This window comes from Sinocyclocheilus rhinocerous, unplaced genomic scaffold (genome assembly GCF_001515625.1).
Source record: "Sinocyclocheilus rhinocerous isolate Xijiao unplaced genomic scaffold, SAMN03320098_v1.1 scaffold157, whole genome shotgun sequence".
NCBI classification, from domain to species: domain Eukaryota; kingdom Metazoa; phylum Chordata; class Actinopteri; order Cypriniformes; family Cyprinidae; genus Sinocyclocheilus; species Sinocyclocheilus rhinocerous.
Window position 1 is genome coordinate 921,200 of NW_015665038.1, and position 18,415 is coordinate 939,614.

The window sequence follows — 18,415 nt, forward strand, 5'->3', positions numbered from 1 at the left end:
ACTGAGGAAATTACAATCTGTGAAATCCTGGAATGAGACCGCTAAGTGGGAAATAACAAACAGGTACATTTCTTGCCAGCTCCGAACTTTAGACATGCAAGGGGCTCAGTGTAGGGAAAGGGATGGGGGTTCAATGAATGGATGACAACACTAGAAAATACTAATTTTACACTGATCACAAATGAGATTTCATTAAAACCATCAGTGCATAATAAATACTGTACACAGCTTTAACTAGGACAATGCATTAAAAATGAATGTATGATAAACAGTGTGGAGAAAAAGTCTCGCACGCAAATACAAATGCTGCTTGCTGCTTGCTTTGCAAATTAACTTACTTTATGAAATCAATCCAGTCATTTAACTAAGTACATGCTGAAGTTAAAATGCAATTTTGGAAATTAATGCAGCTGGCTCCTCGTGCCGAATATAGCATACATTGTAATCCTTTCCAATATTTCATGAAACCATCCATTTTGAGTTCATTCAATCTCAGTATCCAGCACCATGGACAGAGCACTACAAAGTGAGCATTACGAAATGAAAGACAAGTGCAGCAGCTGTTTGGAAAAAATGATATACACCTGTAGTGTCTATATACTTTTATTAAAACATCTGTAAGGCTATATTGAATTTTTTTAACACTAGCTACTTTTAAACTTAGTTGTTAGACTCATTTTATGTTAGATATGGGGGTCAACATATTTTAAAGTTCAGACTTTTTTGTTTAAATAAAAAAAATAATTATTATATTTTCACTCATGCAGTATGATTAAGACAAAATGTTATTTATCAGTACAATAGGTAACACTTTACAATAAGGTTCCATTTTTTATCATTAGTTAAACCTTATTTAACTGCAAGAACTAACAATGAAAAATAGCTCTAAAACATTTATTAATCATAGTTCATGTTAATTCTAACATTGACTAATACATTATTAAAATCAAAAGTTGTATCTGTTAATATGGGCCTCAGCTAACATGAAGTAACAAGTAGTTGTATTATTATTAAGTAACATTAAGAAAGATGAATAAATACTGTAACAAATGCATAAAAGTCATTTTTAGCATCAACTAACATTAACTAATTAAACTTTATTCTAAAGTTTTACCATACAAACTTATTATGAATTTATATATATTTAAATTTTATATATAATACATTTGTATTTATTATTATATTTTATTACATCTATTAATATACGTTTATTAATATATTAACTATCAAATCTTCTTAAACCTCTCATGAAGCATGAATTACCATTGTAGAAACATGAAATATCTGTTAACAACTACACTAACCAAACATAAATCAACCTATTTAGTAACATGATAATTTAATATTTACATTTTTATAGCCATCATTACAAACCTCTAAGTGGTGCTATTGACAGTTTCATGAGGTGCATATTAAGTTATTGTAATGTGCCATAAAATATCCCATTCCACTGCGTACTTCACAGAGACCTCAATGACAACAATGAAAGAATAAGCAAAATGTACGAATTTACATTTAAAATCAGACTGTGTGCAATGTCAAATGAAAAGCTGCCACGTAACGTCAGCAGACATGCTGTAAAACTTCTAGTAAAAATGTCATCTGTCTGAGAACAGGCTCAGCGCCTCTTAGTGCGCTCTTGCGACTGAGGATCTGATTGACTGAAAGCAGGAGTTCATTCCATTATGTTTTGTGGCAAGGACTGTAATATCTTTACAAGAAGAAGCAACAACAAAACCACTTGAAGAAAGGATGGACAAGGCACTAATTTTATAGCTTCCTCCATCTGGACTGACATTTATAGCATTTCCTTCTCATAATCCTATACTTGAAGAATCCTGATTCCAAAACAGCGTATATTTGTGGGTTAAAACCTGACAGCAGATATACGAGGGCAACAACTTCCATGGACCGCAAATATTTAATGCTTTGTTTAAAACTAAATTTGCTGAACAACACTATTAGATGCGCAGTTGGAGAAGCTATATAAACTCTGCCAGCGCCCCCTCGTTGCTTCTTAATGTTACTGTGACTATAAGGAGATCATTTTGAGAACAGAGGAGAGTGGACTAATTTTAGATGACTCACTGACAAGATGTATTCAATCAATCCATTATCATGCAGCTCTCTGGAGATATAAAGCTTGTTTAAAGACAGTGTACCCAACAGTACATAATTACATTAATTTCCAATGTCCTGAGTCTACGATTTGCTATTTAAATCATGCATCCTGAAATCTATCACTAAATTGCATGTGCATGTCTCACTAATTATTTTCAGTATTTTATTATTTATATAATTTTTTAACTCAGACATAAAGTTAACTTTTCACATTTAATCTATGTAAGACTTTTTGTCTAATATTTGTGAAAATAAAAACTAAGCATGTGGTTCTATTGTAGATTTCTAATGACATCCATGTTAGAAAAACTGCGTGCTATAGGGGTTCACGGGGTGCACGCAGGATTCATAAACCGACTCCACGGGTATTACGCTCTCTGTTGGCTGGAAAAGGGATGAGGGGAAAAAAGAAATCTCATAGATTTATTTGAAGGAAAAAAAAAACACAACCGAGCAACTAGCACGCCCACCTATGCTACTCCATCCCCATCAGAATAATGCGTAATGGGCATAAATAGAGATTTTTCAAGGGAAAAAAACGTACGGATTTTGTTATCCGATTATAAACTACAAGCGCTTCGTTAGTGGTACATGCATACTTTCAAAGCACATTTTAAAATATAATTATAAATAGCCATACATAAAGACTGAAGTAAAATAGGCGCCAGCTGTAGTGTTCAGTTTGGTATAGAGGGTGTATATGTAGTATTTAGTGCAGAGCAGAGCACGTAATTAACACAGTAGCCTATGCATCAAAGGGATGACGTATTTGTTTAAGCGATTTCTGACACAGACACTTAATCATACAGCATCATACAGGCAAATCTATATGCCGCTATCATGATTTTTTTTTTCACGCAGACACTTTAAAATGCAGTTTAAAGGTGTAAATAATATTAATAATAATAAATCAATAAACAAATCAAATTCTTTAAACGCCATGACTTAAACAGCAAACCAACAAATACGACATTGGGGTATTACAGTTGCTTTACTCCACATCACAACGAATCGTTCAAATATTAATAACTAGAAAGGCAATTTAAATTGGTAACGTTAAAACTACAAGATGCTACCAAAAGTTGGGTGGCGATAACCTGCCAACCGCATGCAAAACCCAAGAGAGTTTTTGCTAGCAAACAACAAGAGCAAAAGCGCATCTCTATATGCCGTCCTCGGAGAGATATTCGTTAACTATTCTCGGCACATGCTCGCATTGGCTCATAAATAGTGAAAGTGATAAAAAGAAGTGTTAGAGGCAAGTGTTTATGCAACTAATCTCACACTGGAGGTGATTTATGAAGCACGGGCATGCTGCAGTTAGGCTACACTGTGAAATGATTTCTGCAGTGAATATAATGCAAGTCATAATTAAGCAAATCAAACCTCCGATAACAGCTGGAGAGCGCTGCCCACCCTCAGGTTTTATCCACATTTCCAGGGTGAAATTACCCCTTGGCACCTCTGCATTGGGTTTCAGACGCAGTTGGTCTCCTCGACCGGTAAAGTAAACAGCCCTCCGCCGACCTGGGCTGCTTTCCCCCGCCTGTGACAGGCGAGGGGTGCGCCGATCTATCCCGGGAAGTGAGCGTTTGCCCCGAGGCAGGCGTGTGGCACAAGGTCCTGGGAAGGTACTTCTGGCTTCCCTGATGCGTACCAAGTCTCTTTTAGACCTTGCAATTCGCCGTGGAGTCCCACACTCAGATCCCAAGCACACGAGAAAAAGCAAAAGGCAAAGGAGCCAAGTGCAAATGGGCAAAAGTTTCATTTTCAAGTGGAGAGAAGATATTTTTTTGTCAATGGATAGGGGATTTGATGATTTCAAAATACTAAATAGCGCTCGTCTTTGGAGATCTTTCCCGGTCTTTTGCTTTTACAAAAGCCTGTCAAGACGCGTATTCAACACCAACCAAGACGGCAATGCTGTCTTATTTTTGCCTTTATAATGTTAAGCCACGACCCCCTTTCCTTGCCCCTTTCAAAGACACTTCAACACAGATTGAGGGGGGAAAGGAATATGTTAATTCAGCCAAGTGCTCCACCTTCCCAATTGAATGGATCCCAATTAAACTGCAGGGATGACTTAGTAATCAATCAGTGTGTGGAGAGGTCAAAATCATTTCCCTTTCACTTTTTCTTCATCCGCATTTCAAATAAACTTGGCAAAAACGCGTCCCTCAAACACATCACATAACTCTAGGCGTACATGTATGAGTGTTTGAACGAGGTCAGTGGCGAGACCGGCGTCTATTTCTTCAGAGGGATTCGCGTGCGTTAAAGTTGAAATAACACGTAATATCCCCGCCGGTCTCAATCGAACAGTCCGAGTGGAAAGAAAAAGACATGATTTGTCAAATGCTACATGTTTCGGGCAACTCTCGTTCGTTACGTCACATTGGTTTTTTTTTTTTATTTGGCCGAAAGCATATTACTTAGTGCGAATAGCCGGGTTCGTTCTGACAGGAGTCGCATGTAACCTGCTTGCTGTTTTGTTTCTCAGTGCGTATCTGAACCGGGACGGTGTTTTTATGTTGTGCACCGCTGCGTTGAGAACCCTCTAGTGGCTACACAATGAACTCTCATTAAAAAAAACACAAGAAAAAAATATATATATGGTAAGGCTAGTTGAATATTTGTATTGTTCTTTCCTTTGTCCACAACGACCTAACGTGCGCAGCGCTGGCTGGGGAGGCAGACTGACAGAAAGACAAACGCAGACTGCTGATGGGGAGAACGAGAAGGAACAGTAGACAAGATGATCAAGATTTCAAGAAAATGATGCTTTTTGTGTGTGCCTTTAACGATGAAAAGGAACAAAAACTCGTCCATTACAAAGAAAAAGAAGTAGAAAAAAAGAAAGAAAAAAGCGTTTTCTTTCCCCACAAGGATGCTTTTTGACCAGTCCGCAGATTACGTTTTGTACTTATTTTCCAATGCTTTTGGTATATGATCTACAATTCTATAAATAAATAAATACACTCATAAATGGCATCATCCTTTCAGGATGAACTCTAAAGCACAAGTATGTTTCTTTTTTATTATGATTACTTAATGTTATATTTTCTCTTTCTAATAAACACCTTGTTGTGACCTCAAAGACAAGGTTAATAATGGATAAATGAACAATACCGTCTTCAACTCTCTTAAAAAAGCACAGCACTTAACATTCAAAGACATTCTTTGACAGAATAAATCAAATGTTTTAAAATCTTAAAGCACTCATTTTGTGAAATGACCCTCATATAAGTACACCGATGAATTTAGAGAGGATATACTGTAGCACTGATGAATAATAAAAAGCATATACAGCACAGACAGCTCTGATTTCATACAGTATGTGACACCTAGAACTAGAGTATCAAAGCATTTCCAGCCAGAGTCCTCTTACTGCTTTTCCTTATTGAATGTCAGCAGCAGAGGGAGCCTGGAAAATGACTGAATGCACTTCCTACATTGTCTGCTCCTGTTCTCAGTGTTCTGGTTCTCACAGCTGCAGCGGGACTCCTTGCAAACATGTGACGCCAATACTGCTGAATATCAATGGGCACTGGTGCTAAAGGACCAGCGGGAAACCTAGGGTGAGCCACTATAGAGCCCCTCATTCGGCAGGTTCTTACCTCAAAGTTACTTTCAGCCATTCTTATTCAGCAGGATGTCTAAATCACTTTAAGCCCTTTGCTTAGGAAGGTTTTACAGTGATGCTCTGAAGTACCTTGTCTCTTATCACTTAAAATAGATGCAGTCTTGCTAATAAAACTCAGGAGGCAAAGCAATGAACTACAAACATGTATGGGGTGCATATACGGTTTAGCATATACTTCCTGTCTAAATGATGGTATAACTTGTTACTTGTCCAAAACAATTTAATATTTCATTTCAATGGTTTCATCATTTTCCATTTTGAAAAAACATTTATTTTCCCTGCTATAGAACTCATACAAAGTAACCGATTGGCTTTACTGTACAGAAAGAAAGCTGCATTCATTGTTCATTATCTATTACGAACAACAACAACAACAAATAAAGGGCCGCATGAACGAAACATCTAAAGTTGAAATAGTGTTTTAATGAGTTAACAGCGTCAATATTTGCTGAGGATACATGCACATAAAATATATATATATAAGTTCACATTGAATGCCCTGTCGCTTTGCAGCATTTTACATTACATTATTAGTAAATCTTAATGGCATATTCTAAATAGAGTTCTCTCTCTGTCTGACTCCATCCCTTGCGAAATGATCAGCAAAATACGATTTTGAAATATAAGTCATTATTTTTCTGACGCCATAGTGTTCTATATCTATTTTATCTCTGGGTTGCTGCCAAAAAATTAACATGAACTGCAGATTTGATCACAGTTAAACAAATTGTAAACCTATGGAATATCCAAAATATGTGATGAAAAATATTCCATTAAAATACCTGGTTATTTCTTTGATTAGTCATATATAGTCAATATATTTTAGTAAAATTATTATAAATTACTTATATAATTATTTTGCGCCCTCTTATATGTGAGATATAGTAGATTAATATAATTTGTTAATTGCCCATAAGGGTGTCAACAAGGGTGACTTCTTGTATTAAATTCAATATTATGATGCATGTCTTTTCCAATGTAAATATATAATGCGAGAAATATTTGTGTAAAAAAGAAGGCATGCAGGTTTGTGGTGGCTTTTAAGTATTTGCGACAGAATTTGTGCAGTCAATTATTATTTTATCATATATCTGCTCTGGTTTTGCTATTGCACTCAGTGACTCACTGCTTTCCATTCAGCATTTTTAGTGGGGTACTCACTGCATTAAAGAAATTAAACTTTACAAATCATTCAAAGATAACGTTAAGAGAGCTCGGCACTAGTCCTGTATTGTGATTAATAGCGGGTTGTGTAGACAGCTGAAGATGTCATCAATGACGTACATATCCTGGTTTTTACTCTCTGTCTGCAATCAGGAAATGCAAGTCAGTTAATTTGAATTGATCCTGGCTTGTCTCCTACCTGAAGACCTACTACAACTAAAAGTCTAAGAGCAATTAACCAAACACTTAATCTTTCTGCTGATGCTGAGGCATAAGGATTTCGTAACGTATTTGATGCTCACTCAATGCTGGAATTTTTTTACTTACCATGATTTTCTCTTTTACACCAAAACTGCCTTTGCCTTCACTGCAAATACATATGAATAATCTTTGTGGAATTTTCCAGCACCTGCACACAGGGCTGGGTCGGATAGAAGCTTCAACGCAGTATTGTGTAATAACAACTAAACATAAAGTCATTCATTCCAGTAAATGTCATATTTGTACTCCTGGGCCATTAAGAGGTATAACATTCGGCAGTAAAAGAACAGCTTGTCCACATAAAAGCCAAAATGCAAGTGAGCCCCCATTACAATTGTGAAATTAATCCTTTTTGACTTATCAGCAGATTTTATTGATGAATTGCAATTTGGGAGTACAGAGAGGAAAAGCAGAAATTTGCCCAACAAACATCTTTCCTAATACCACAGCAAATGTAATGCAGAATTAGTGTGTTGATTCATGAATATGAAAAGGTCTGTCTTTGATGCTAATTCAAAAAAAGTTTGCAACTGAATCTTTCGCAAGTCAAACATGTAAATGTGTGTATGTGTGAACAAGCACGTGCATGAACAAGCGTTTGTGTGTGTGTGTAGTAGGGGAAATTCCACCTGGTGTTTATTGTACCCATCTTTCAAAAAGATAACCATCATAAAAATGGAAAGGGATGCATGTTCTGACATCTATTGTATCTGATCCAATAAAGGAATATGGGCATTTCTTATTCATTCCAGAGACCAAGGTGTTCCCCCAACGGAAAAGATCAATTTGTAGTTAGGGAGATTATGGAAAAACCCTGTACTAAGGCCAATGTAACATATTGTAATGAGTGATGGAACAACATATTAATTTAATCTCAGCTGCACAAAGTGGTTGTCATTAGGATGGTGTTGGCAAAATAACCAAAACCAACATTCTGCAATTAGTCCACATATTTGTTGGCAAACTTGGTTTATATCAACTGAATGGAAGATCTTGATGGTGGAGTAACAGCAGCTGGTGGAATGTTGATTTGAATATCTGTATGTTGATTCGCTCAAAAAATAAATATATAAATAAAAAACTAACTAAATAAATGAAAATATCAGGATTCTTTGATGAATACAGAGTTCAAAATGAAAGCCTCATTGTCTTTACTGTGTCTTTACTGTTCCTTTTGATCAATTGAATGCCCCCTTGCTGAATAAAAGCATTAATTTATTTCAAGAAAAATTTCACTGACCCCAAACATTTGAACGGTAGTGTATGCACACTGGAAAAAAAAAAATTCTTGCAGCATGAATCTTCTGATGAATCATTTGTTTTTCATATTAACAGAACATCAGACAGCTACTTAATTTGATTCACTTCAAGTTTAATTCAACAGAGATGGACAAAGTCAGCCACCTGTAAGTCAAGCATCTGATGTAGATGAATATTTAACAGAGCTAAGGCAGAAGCTCAGTTAAAGTGGGCAGCAACAACCTCATACTGAAGCTGTTGAAAATGAAGCAAGTATGAAATCATAAGTGATGATCTAGACTTTTTTGTCATTGTAAGTTAAGCTGAAATCAGTCTGTGCTGATTCTGACTCAACTTAAACGAGACATAAATAAGCTTAGCAGAGCCAGCATACATTTCATAATCCCATTCTGACTGTATAAGAAACAAAAACAGAAATTTCCCAGAGGACAGTGACTTTGTTTGGGTCTCTAATTACTGCTGTAATTGATCTGTGTTTCTAAGCAACGAAAGCTTTTAATTAATCAAATCACTTCTCTCAACTTCTGAATCAATATTTCACCACTGAGCCATATTGAGACACACATCTGCTCCACCCATTTCCTTTTGCAAAGTTAGCAAGTTTGATTTGTATTTACTCTCTGGTTAGAGAAGGAGAGGAAGGAAAGGGTGAACAGTATTTGACATCATTTTGTTTCTAGAACATTTATTCATTCTGGCAGTACTGATTGAGCAGAAGTAACACCTTTTATAGGAGAGACTGGGGCAAGATGTCACACCAGGAACACAAGTCAAATGTCCAATTACACAAATACGTGTTTACTCTAGCATTGGTTTGTTTGTTTGTTTCAATACAATATCATTATGTTGTTGTAATATCTGTTATTTAAACAAGAGAACACAAAAGAAAAAAAGAAAAAAACAGTCCTAAAACAGTCCGATTTTAACGTGAAGGTTGAATGTGTTCTTAGGACAAGAGTATTTCACTGTCAGGTCAGGGCAAGTTGTCACACTTTTAATCGGTGAAGGTTTTATATGTTGATCTTTAAGTTTACACAACTTACCGATTTCTGTTGACCAAAACAATAGTTTAATATATTTTAAAATTGATTTATACTTTAATGACTTTTTTTACATTTTATTGTCATTTATATTTTTTGTTACCATTTACATGTTTGCTGCTTTATTAAATGTTTTGCAAATCATAATTGTTTTACTGAAAAGTTTAGCATAGGTTCCACAGTTTATTTTCAGGTTCCATGATCTTATTTTGAGCAATAATTGAAGAGTTTTTAAGGTATGTGTCTGTACTGAAATTAATTATAAATTTGATAAAGCCAAAAAATAAAAATAAAATCACAACAATAAAGAGTGTGACAAACATTCTCAGACTAAATATCCCATTTTACTATTATTATTTATGTTCTGATTTATATTTAAGATAATGCTTTGTTCACAATATAATGGAAGGAAAAACATCATTTTCGAGGTTCCAGCATCTTATTATATTGTATATACACACACCAGGGACTGGCCAGAGAACATAAACTTCCAAATAAAAGCCAACAAGACAAAAAAAAAAATCTTTAAAAAATACTTAATGTAGTTACTTATTAACAAGTTAAGCTATGGCGTGTTGACAGATGGAAAGTTCTCAAAGTGACAAAAAAAAGCTCACCTCTGTACAGTGTCATAGTTTGGACACCCATGTGGCCTTTCTAAAAACATATTCAACACTGATTCCCAGAACGAGATAATGCACGCTTTGAAAGAGCAGCAACACAAACCATTCAAATTCACCAGGGACGCTTCATGGTATAGTCATGGGTGTACATCATGTGAATGTGTTTGTGTTATACTCTGCTGTATGTCACAACCAGGCCAGTCAATCAGCTCTAAGGGAGGAAGGTTGATAAAGGAGACCAGTAAGATCGTGACCAGTTCCTGGAAATCCCTCCTCTTAGGGCCTGTTTCCTCTCCCTGCTGCCATAATGTACTACTCCCATTTTACTCACACTGTACTAGTAGGTGTGTTGATTTCTTACGTCAGTTAATATCGGACATGATAATAACTGCTGAAAAGACTCAAAGATACTTTGAATGACATTAAAACACTTGAAAAGTGTGATAAAAGAATTTCACCACACAACAGATTTTTATATACAAAATTATTTTATATACAAAATTATTATAAAATTAATTATATAATAATTATATCCAAATGATTATACATTTGGATTTTCTGTGTTTATATCTTTTTTTATTTGTCAATGCAATATCGTTTTCATAATGTGTTAAAGTGTGATATCATTTGCATCAGGAAATTTCTAGGTTAATTTAACTTTAAAATATACTAAGTATAAAAGAATTAAGACTAAAATAAATGTGTGATCTTTTAATTTAAAATGCAATTTAATTAAATTTAATTGTTAATTTTGTGGTCTAGTTATGTTTTAAATGTATACTTTATTTTTATCTCGCTTAATTAATTACATTTTTAAATACATTGAGTATACAAAATAAGACTAAAATACACTTGTGGTCATGAAATGAAAAATGAAATTAAATGAAATTCTTTTGTAGTCAAGAAAATCTTTGTTGTTTTTGTATAGCTACAGTTGTCCAGTTATGTTACTTTTACTTAAATACTTCAATTTGCATTTAGTCCTGTTTAATTAATTGCATTTTAAAATATATTAAGTATAAAAAATGAAGACTAAAATAAATGTGGTTTTTAAATTACATTCAATTTACAGTTCATCTTATAGTCATGAAAATCTTTTTTTTATTATTTATTTATTAAGTACAGTTTTCCAGTTACGCTTTAAAATAATGTATTTTTTATTACCAATAACTACACTGGCCACAATGGCAGATCTCTGATGGACATTAGGCCTAATAAATGTTTTTGTGTTTGTGTCCTTTTTTTTTTTTTTATATATAACAGCAGCACACACCTAGAACCTAGCTGACCTAGATTGTGTGAGTGTGCACAACTAGTGGCTTCTTCAGGTGTTTGGAGTAAAAAGCCCCCTCATGTGGACAAATGAATATTTCAGTTCTTTACATAAGACAATCCCTCTGAGGGCATTAGATGTCCCCACTTCAGAGACCTGTGTCCTTTGCTCTGGAAGACGTAAGGGAACGCACGAGTCAGGACGTGTTCCTCTGTGTGACAGTTATACTGCTTGGGAACAACGTGGTGGGAACATTCGGAGCCCAACTCCCTCAGGTCACCCTGCAGTGCAGGTGACGGGTTATCCTTCCGTAAAGAGTGCATCCCTGTGATGTATAGTGCCAGCTCCGGCACTGAGCATAGCACAGATTCTGACTGAAAAAAAGTCAAGCCAGCACCTGAAGACAAAGTGAGCTAAGTATCTTGTAGAAAAAGGAAATGTTTTATACCATTTAGACTAAGAAAAATACACACACTAATATTCAAAGGTATGGGGTCAGTAAGATTTTTAATGTCTCTTTTGCTCACAAAGGGATTTATTTGATCCAAAATAAAAAAAATAAAAAATAAATGTGAAATAATAATACGATTTAAAAGAACTGATTACTATTTGAATATATTTTAAAATATAATTTATTCATGTGATGGCAAAGCTGAATTTTCAACAGTCATTACTCCACAGTCTTAAGTGTCACATGACCCTTCAGAAATCAATCCAATATGCTGATTTGATGCTAAAGAAACATATTATATTATATAGTTTGGCAAAAATCTGGGTTGTGAATTAAAACCAGTTGAGAGCCACTGATGTAGAATATGTGCTATAGCAGAACTAATTCAACATACAACGTTTACTATGAAGTTTCATCCACATAAATAACCTGCATTCCTGTACTTGACATAATTCATACATAATTGTTAGTTCCAGATTTGTCCTGGTTTTGATCTACGATGTAGAGGAGCACAGGTGTGCACGTATGCTTGATTCACATGGTTTATGTATCTTCCCCGCAACTAGTACTCTGTGGAACTGTCTTCACAAGCCATGAAACGACAAAAAAATGCTCTTTATTGTTTTCATATGGCTATGAACTTTTTACTCTTAGCCTCATAATGGTTATGACCGATCCCTTTAAAGTTATTATTACGATGCATTAGCCTGTCAAAGAGGCTGATGTCTGGCCATCACGGGCAGCAGTCAATACCTCTCATTCATCAATCACACAGTCTTTTCATCTCCCTCCTGGATTGACAGAACATCAGAGAATGATAAAACAATGTAGACAAAAAAGAAGCTCCTTGAGGAAAGAGGTGCATACTTGTAAGAACTGGGTCAAGGACAAGGAAAGGCTTCCCAGTGGTCACATGGCATATAGTTGCATATAGTTGTGCAGGGTTGGGAAGCGAGAATGGGTAGGAAAAAAAAACAGTGACCAAATGATATGACATTTGGTTACGACAACAATTTAAAAACATGCATTCTTCCATGAATGCAAAGAGAGCACGGAACTAAAATACTTGGATAATGTTTCCTGCATTACTGTTCAGCTATTTAGCACAGCTACATTATTGGTCAAAAATTTGGAATAATTAAGATTTTTTTTTACATTTTTGAAAGAAGTCTCTTATGCGCACCACGGCTGCATTTATTCGATCGGTAATAAAGTAAAAACAGTAATGTGAAATATTAATTTAAAAATAACTGCATTCTATTTTAATGTCATTTATTCCTGTGACGGCAAAGCTGAATTTCCATTATGATCAGTCCACTTAAATTTGTAAAACTTAAGTGAACTTAATCATTTTGTGTTGGGACTATGTGAATATTTTTTGTTGACACAACTAACTGAACAGTGAATGTGTAGTTCCCAGCATGCTTTGCATGAGATGGCATTAAGAGGGAAACATGTTGATAGAAATTGTCATTTTAATTGTTTTTAATTAAAGAAAATTACATGCTAGGGTTGTTAATGTAATGGTGAGTTATTTTGGAGATTTAAAAGAGATTTGGAGATTAGAAATAGTTGTGTGCAGAAGAGTAACGCTCATGCTTAGGGTGCTGGCGGCTTCATTGACTTAAAGATTCACTCAATGAGCAATAACTGTGCTAATGCCAGTTCTGAGACTACCCTTATAGTATATATTACTACTATAAACAAAATTGTCATTAACACACCAAAGTGTTTTTTTGTGTGTTTTTTTTTTTGCCTAACTCTACTCCTAAAAAATAACTTGTTAAGTGGACTTAATTAAATTAATGAAAACTTTTCTCCCATTTAATTAAGTCCACTGAACAAGCTATTTATTTGAGTGAACGCTGAAAACAGTTGCGCTGTTTAATTGTTTTATGGAAACAGTGATCCACTAAAATAAAGCAGAAATGAATACTTTTATTTAGCAAGGAACCATTAAACTGATAAAAATGACAGTATAGACATTTATAATGTTACAAAAGATTTATATTTCAAATAAATGCTGTTCAATAAACTTTCTATTCTTAAAAAAAAATGAATCACGGTTTCTACAAAAAAAACTGTTTATAACATTGATAATAAGAACCATTATAAATAACTGAGCACCAATAATAAATGATAATAATTCATCACCAATAACTATTGGGAATTTATAATTAATATTTCACAATATTATAATATTTCACAATATTACAGTTTTACATTATTGTTTATTATGTATCAAAGAAATGCAGTCTAGGTAAGCATAAGAGACTTCTTTCAAAAACACTAAAAAAAACAACAAATGATTCAACCTTTGTCAGGTAGTATGTAGCAGTTCTTTTAGTGAATCAGTTGGAATGAATTAATCTGAATTACACTGAATCACTGAATTGATCTGAACTACTCATTAAGGAACTGTAATCATTAAGAGGAACTGAATCTTAAACAGAATCATTGTGATGTTTTCCATATAGGCAATTTTTTAAGCCTATCAGTATAAAACCTAATTGTACATCTAATCCACTCAAGAAGCGATTTGGCATGAAAATTGAGTTTAGCAATGTCTGTCTGCATTTACTGAATCATACTGTTCTGTTTAACTTAGAACAGCAGAGTGAGCACGAAGTAATGAGAAGCATCACATAACCAAGAGTGAACCAATAAAATGCAGTTAACACAAACAAACATTTACACGCTGAAGAGGAGCATAGTTGAAGTGAAAGGTTTATATATATATATATATATATATATATATATTTCACATAACTGCTAGTTTAGAGTGATTCTTTTTTGGAAGCCTGGACCAGAACTTTCTACCAGATCTGAAGCCTTTCCTCTCAGACAATGAACCAAGAGGTGGAACCTGGAGCTGTACAGTAGGAAAACTAGTATCTCTCCCTAACATTGGTGCTTTAGTTATGTATTTATTTGCTGAATGGAAAGTAGACTTTTAAAATCTGAAACCATGTTGTTTTAAAGTTGGGGTCCAGGTAGCTCACACAGAATCCATGAGAACTTAAGTGGGCAGTATTAATGAGGGTCATACTCAAACGTAACAAACAAGTGGTCCTTTTAGAGAGCAGCACAGACTTTGTCTGTTTCTCCAACCCTAAGAAGACGGCATGATGGACCTCAGCCAGTTTACACAAAGTCAGTTCCCCCCTGTGGTCTGGAAAGTGTACCTATCGGAAACTGTAAAGACCTTAACCTAAGCCTCCAGCCTGAGCGCAGTGCAGGACAGCTCCTGATTTCTCAAATCAAACAGACCACATAAAAATGAAGGATATACCAGTTCCATATGGAACCACAGAAATGACATTTAATTCAAATAAACAGTTTCCACTTCGCAGACAGGCAGATCTCAGCTCCGCAGCCCAAACAGGGCAATGTGAGGAAACATTTGTGCCTGCTGGGGGAAGAGATAATGTTACACTCTTACCCCTGCTACTAACTTCACCTTTAAACTCCCTCCGTTCCTCCTCCCCTGTTCCTTTTACATAGTCCTCACAGCTTCAATCTCTTCTTGTTATGTTTATGACTACCTCTAAGCTTTAGATTTACGCTACTAGATTTTACATTAATTATAGCATATGGATGAAAAAAGGCTTTTATTTCTAGACAGCTCATGTTTTTATTTTGATTTATTCACTGATTCTGTAAAGCGACATTACAAAGGCACCAAATGAATAAAATTATTAATAAAACTATTATTATTATTATTATTATTAATATTAGTAGTAGTAGTACATTAATAATTATTATTTTTATTAATAAAGAGAATACTTTAACATACTTAATTATTATTATTATTATTGTGCATTTCACAAACCCTTTACATGGCACAAAAGAGGCACATGAACATCTCAACAACACTAAATAAACAGTACATTTTCAATTGAGTTTTGAAGGTGGGAAGAGATGAAATTTCACAGAGATACTGCTGGAGAAAATTCCAGTGTCTAGGGGCCACTGAAAGACCTACCACCCATGGAGGACAATCTTGAACCATTAATAAATTGGCTCCGGAGGAATTAAGTGTCTGAGCAGGAGAGTAGGATGAATAAGATCTGCTAGATACTGCGGTGCAAGACCATGAGCGGCTTTAAAAACTGTAATTAGAATTTTGTACTGTACGCGATAAGCCAGAGGAATTGGCAGAACATCTCTGTTAAAAAGGCCAGCTTGTTTTGGATCTTGGACTCCAGAATAAGATACTGGTTTGGTTAAAAAGACTGATTAAAAAGCTTGACCAGCAAGTCAACCATCATCATACTGGTTGAAGACTTTGGGCCCTATTTTAACGATCTAAGCGCATGGTCGGCGGAATGTTTAATGTTTTTAAAAATGTTTGTGTGCTGCTGCGTGTCCTTGTGTGTGTAATAAGCAAAGAGTCCGCACGTTGTGCACCCGCCTATAGGTGCATATTACTAACGCGCTCTTTAAATAACAAAGAAAAAATACTGTGCCAGACTTTAGACCAGGTTTGAGTTGGTCTATGGCACAGTCTATTTTCAGTTCCTCAAAATAGCAACCAACAATGCGCCTGAACACACCTCTTTTTTATACCAACACGCCCATGGCCGCACAAATGAGCGCAAATGCATTTGCTATTTAAACAACGCGGCACAGGACGGGAAAATGAGAACTGCGTCGGACTGAAACTAGCAAAAACACTTGCGCCGCGCCTTGCGCCGGGTGTATGATAGGGCCACATGTTGGTAAACAGCATGGCAATGCTGGTCCACCAGCCAGAGCAGAACATAACCAGCCAGGACTGGGAGTGATTTCCTGACTTTTTTAGTGACTCAGCTTTGTACGTATTGTATTATTTGAAGCAATTTAGTTGGAAAACCAGTTAGAAGTGAGTCACGGTAATCTATGCATCATATATTGAGTAGAGCTAAGAAGGACAGAATGAACACAATATTGGTTTTCCCAGCTAATTGTCCTGATGAAAATGGAGGTTTTAATAAAGGGATGTTCTTCGTCTTAAATTTGTGCATTGCATTTCAAGGCAGTGGGGGAGTGAATAGAGATATAAAGAGGATTCATATAGCTGTCTTTCAAACTGATGAAAGAGCTCAGTCTGCCAACTGATCAATTGATGAATGAGCTCTAGGGACAGGTTGCTCTTTTACAGCGAAGCACAACTAGTGGCCTCGGCCAAATCCAGAATGAGAGAACCAGCTGCTCTCAGACTGTCATAAAAGGACAACTTTAACCTATTTCAATGGACAATGAACTGATCAGAGTAATCCTTTGGTGCTCTAGTTACCTCACCATGTCTGCATCGACAACAAGCTCTGTAAACATGCTCCACATACTGTGTGATCTCACAAACAAATATCGTAGAAATGACTCAAATCCGTTTCAATTAAAATCACAAGATTATTCTAGGGGAAAATTAAATCCGCTACAATATAAACAGCGGGAGACAATGTCTGACAGATGTGAGTGAGAGGATATAGAGATAATAGCTTATCCACCCTGACAGAGGTCAATCAACGATCTCTCTCGCTCTTCCTGAAGGTATTGTGCATGAGGCTGACAAAGCCAATGGGTAGAGGTTGACATCAGTAAATGAATTCATTTCACCACAAATTGCATTTCAGATCCCTTCTACTCCTTCTGAGTGCTTATGTATCCCTGCATTATGTTGTTTGTATGCCAAATTGTGATACGTCATGCTTGTTCGAATTATCACTGGCATTTTGTTGCTAGTATTGGTATATTTTGATTCATTATGTGATTATCGGCAGAGTAAGGTCAGATGACTTCCATTTTCTGTATTTTCCATTTGTTCAGCTTCTTCAGTGTTCTTCACATTTGATGTTCAGGGTATCTGGGGACAGTTGTTAAAGGGACAGTTCACTCAAAATTAAAATTCTGTCATTTACTCACCCTCATGTTGTTCCAAAAATATATGACTTGTCTCATTGTTTTGGACCCCATTGACTTTGCACAACAGGCATTCTTCAAAATACTGTATCTTTTTAGTGTTCTGCAAAAGTTATACTTGTAAAAGATTATCAAATAATGACAGACTTTTCAGTTAAACAGAGTGAACTATACCTTTAAAATGTGACATGAATTTCTGGAAAGTTACTCAATCTTGTGGTGACAGCCCCAAGCCTCCCCCTCAACCTCTCTCCAACCTCCCAAGATGCACCAAATCCCCTCCTCCACTCTTCCAGTGACCTCATACATCCTAAGTTGACCTTTTCATTTGTCTTTTTGTGCAGTAACCATTTTCAAATATGGCTTTTCATGACCAACAGCAACGATTCTCAAACTTTTTTGAGTACTTGACCCACGTCATACATCAAACTGTCCACAAAACCCCCAGAACAAAAGTACAACGCTTTGACATAATGTCTTCATAGTGAACAAATTGAATCAAATATGATTCACTACAAACGTTATTCATCTTCAATTAATAAAATCCTCAATAATATTGTCTATTCATATTTTGTTTTATAAAACAATAACAGATTAAAAAATATTCTACAGGCCGCCTGCAACAATCACAGTGGATGTATCATGTAAACCTTTATCTTTAGCTCGGGTTTTTTTTTT

General features: G+C 35.4%; 1 protein-coding gene across 1 annotated transcript in view; it reads right to left on the reverse strand.

Annotated features, from left to right (window-relative positions):
- LOC107731007 (pappalysin-1-like) overlaps positions 1-3,889 on the reverse strand; it is an 82,593-nt gene extending 78,704 nt beyond the window's left edge. The window contains exon 1 of the mRNA XM_016541976.1: positions 3,508-3,889. Within this exon, the coding sequence (XP_016397462.1) occupies positions 3,508-3,889 (382 nt within the window). The remainder of the gene's footprint in view (positions 1-3,507) is intronic.
- Positions 3,890-18,415: the final 14,526 nt, after the last annotated feature.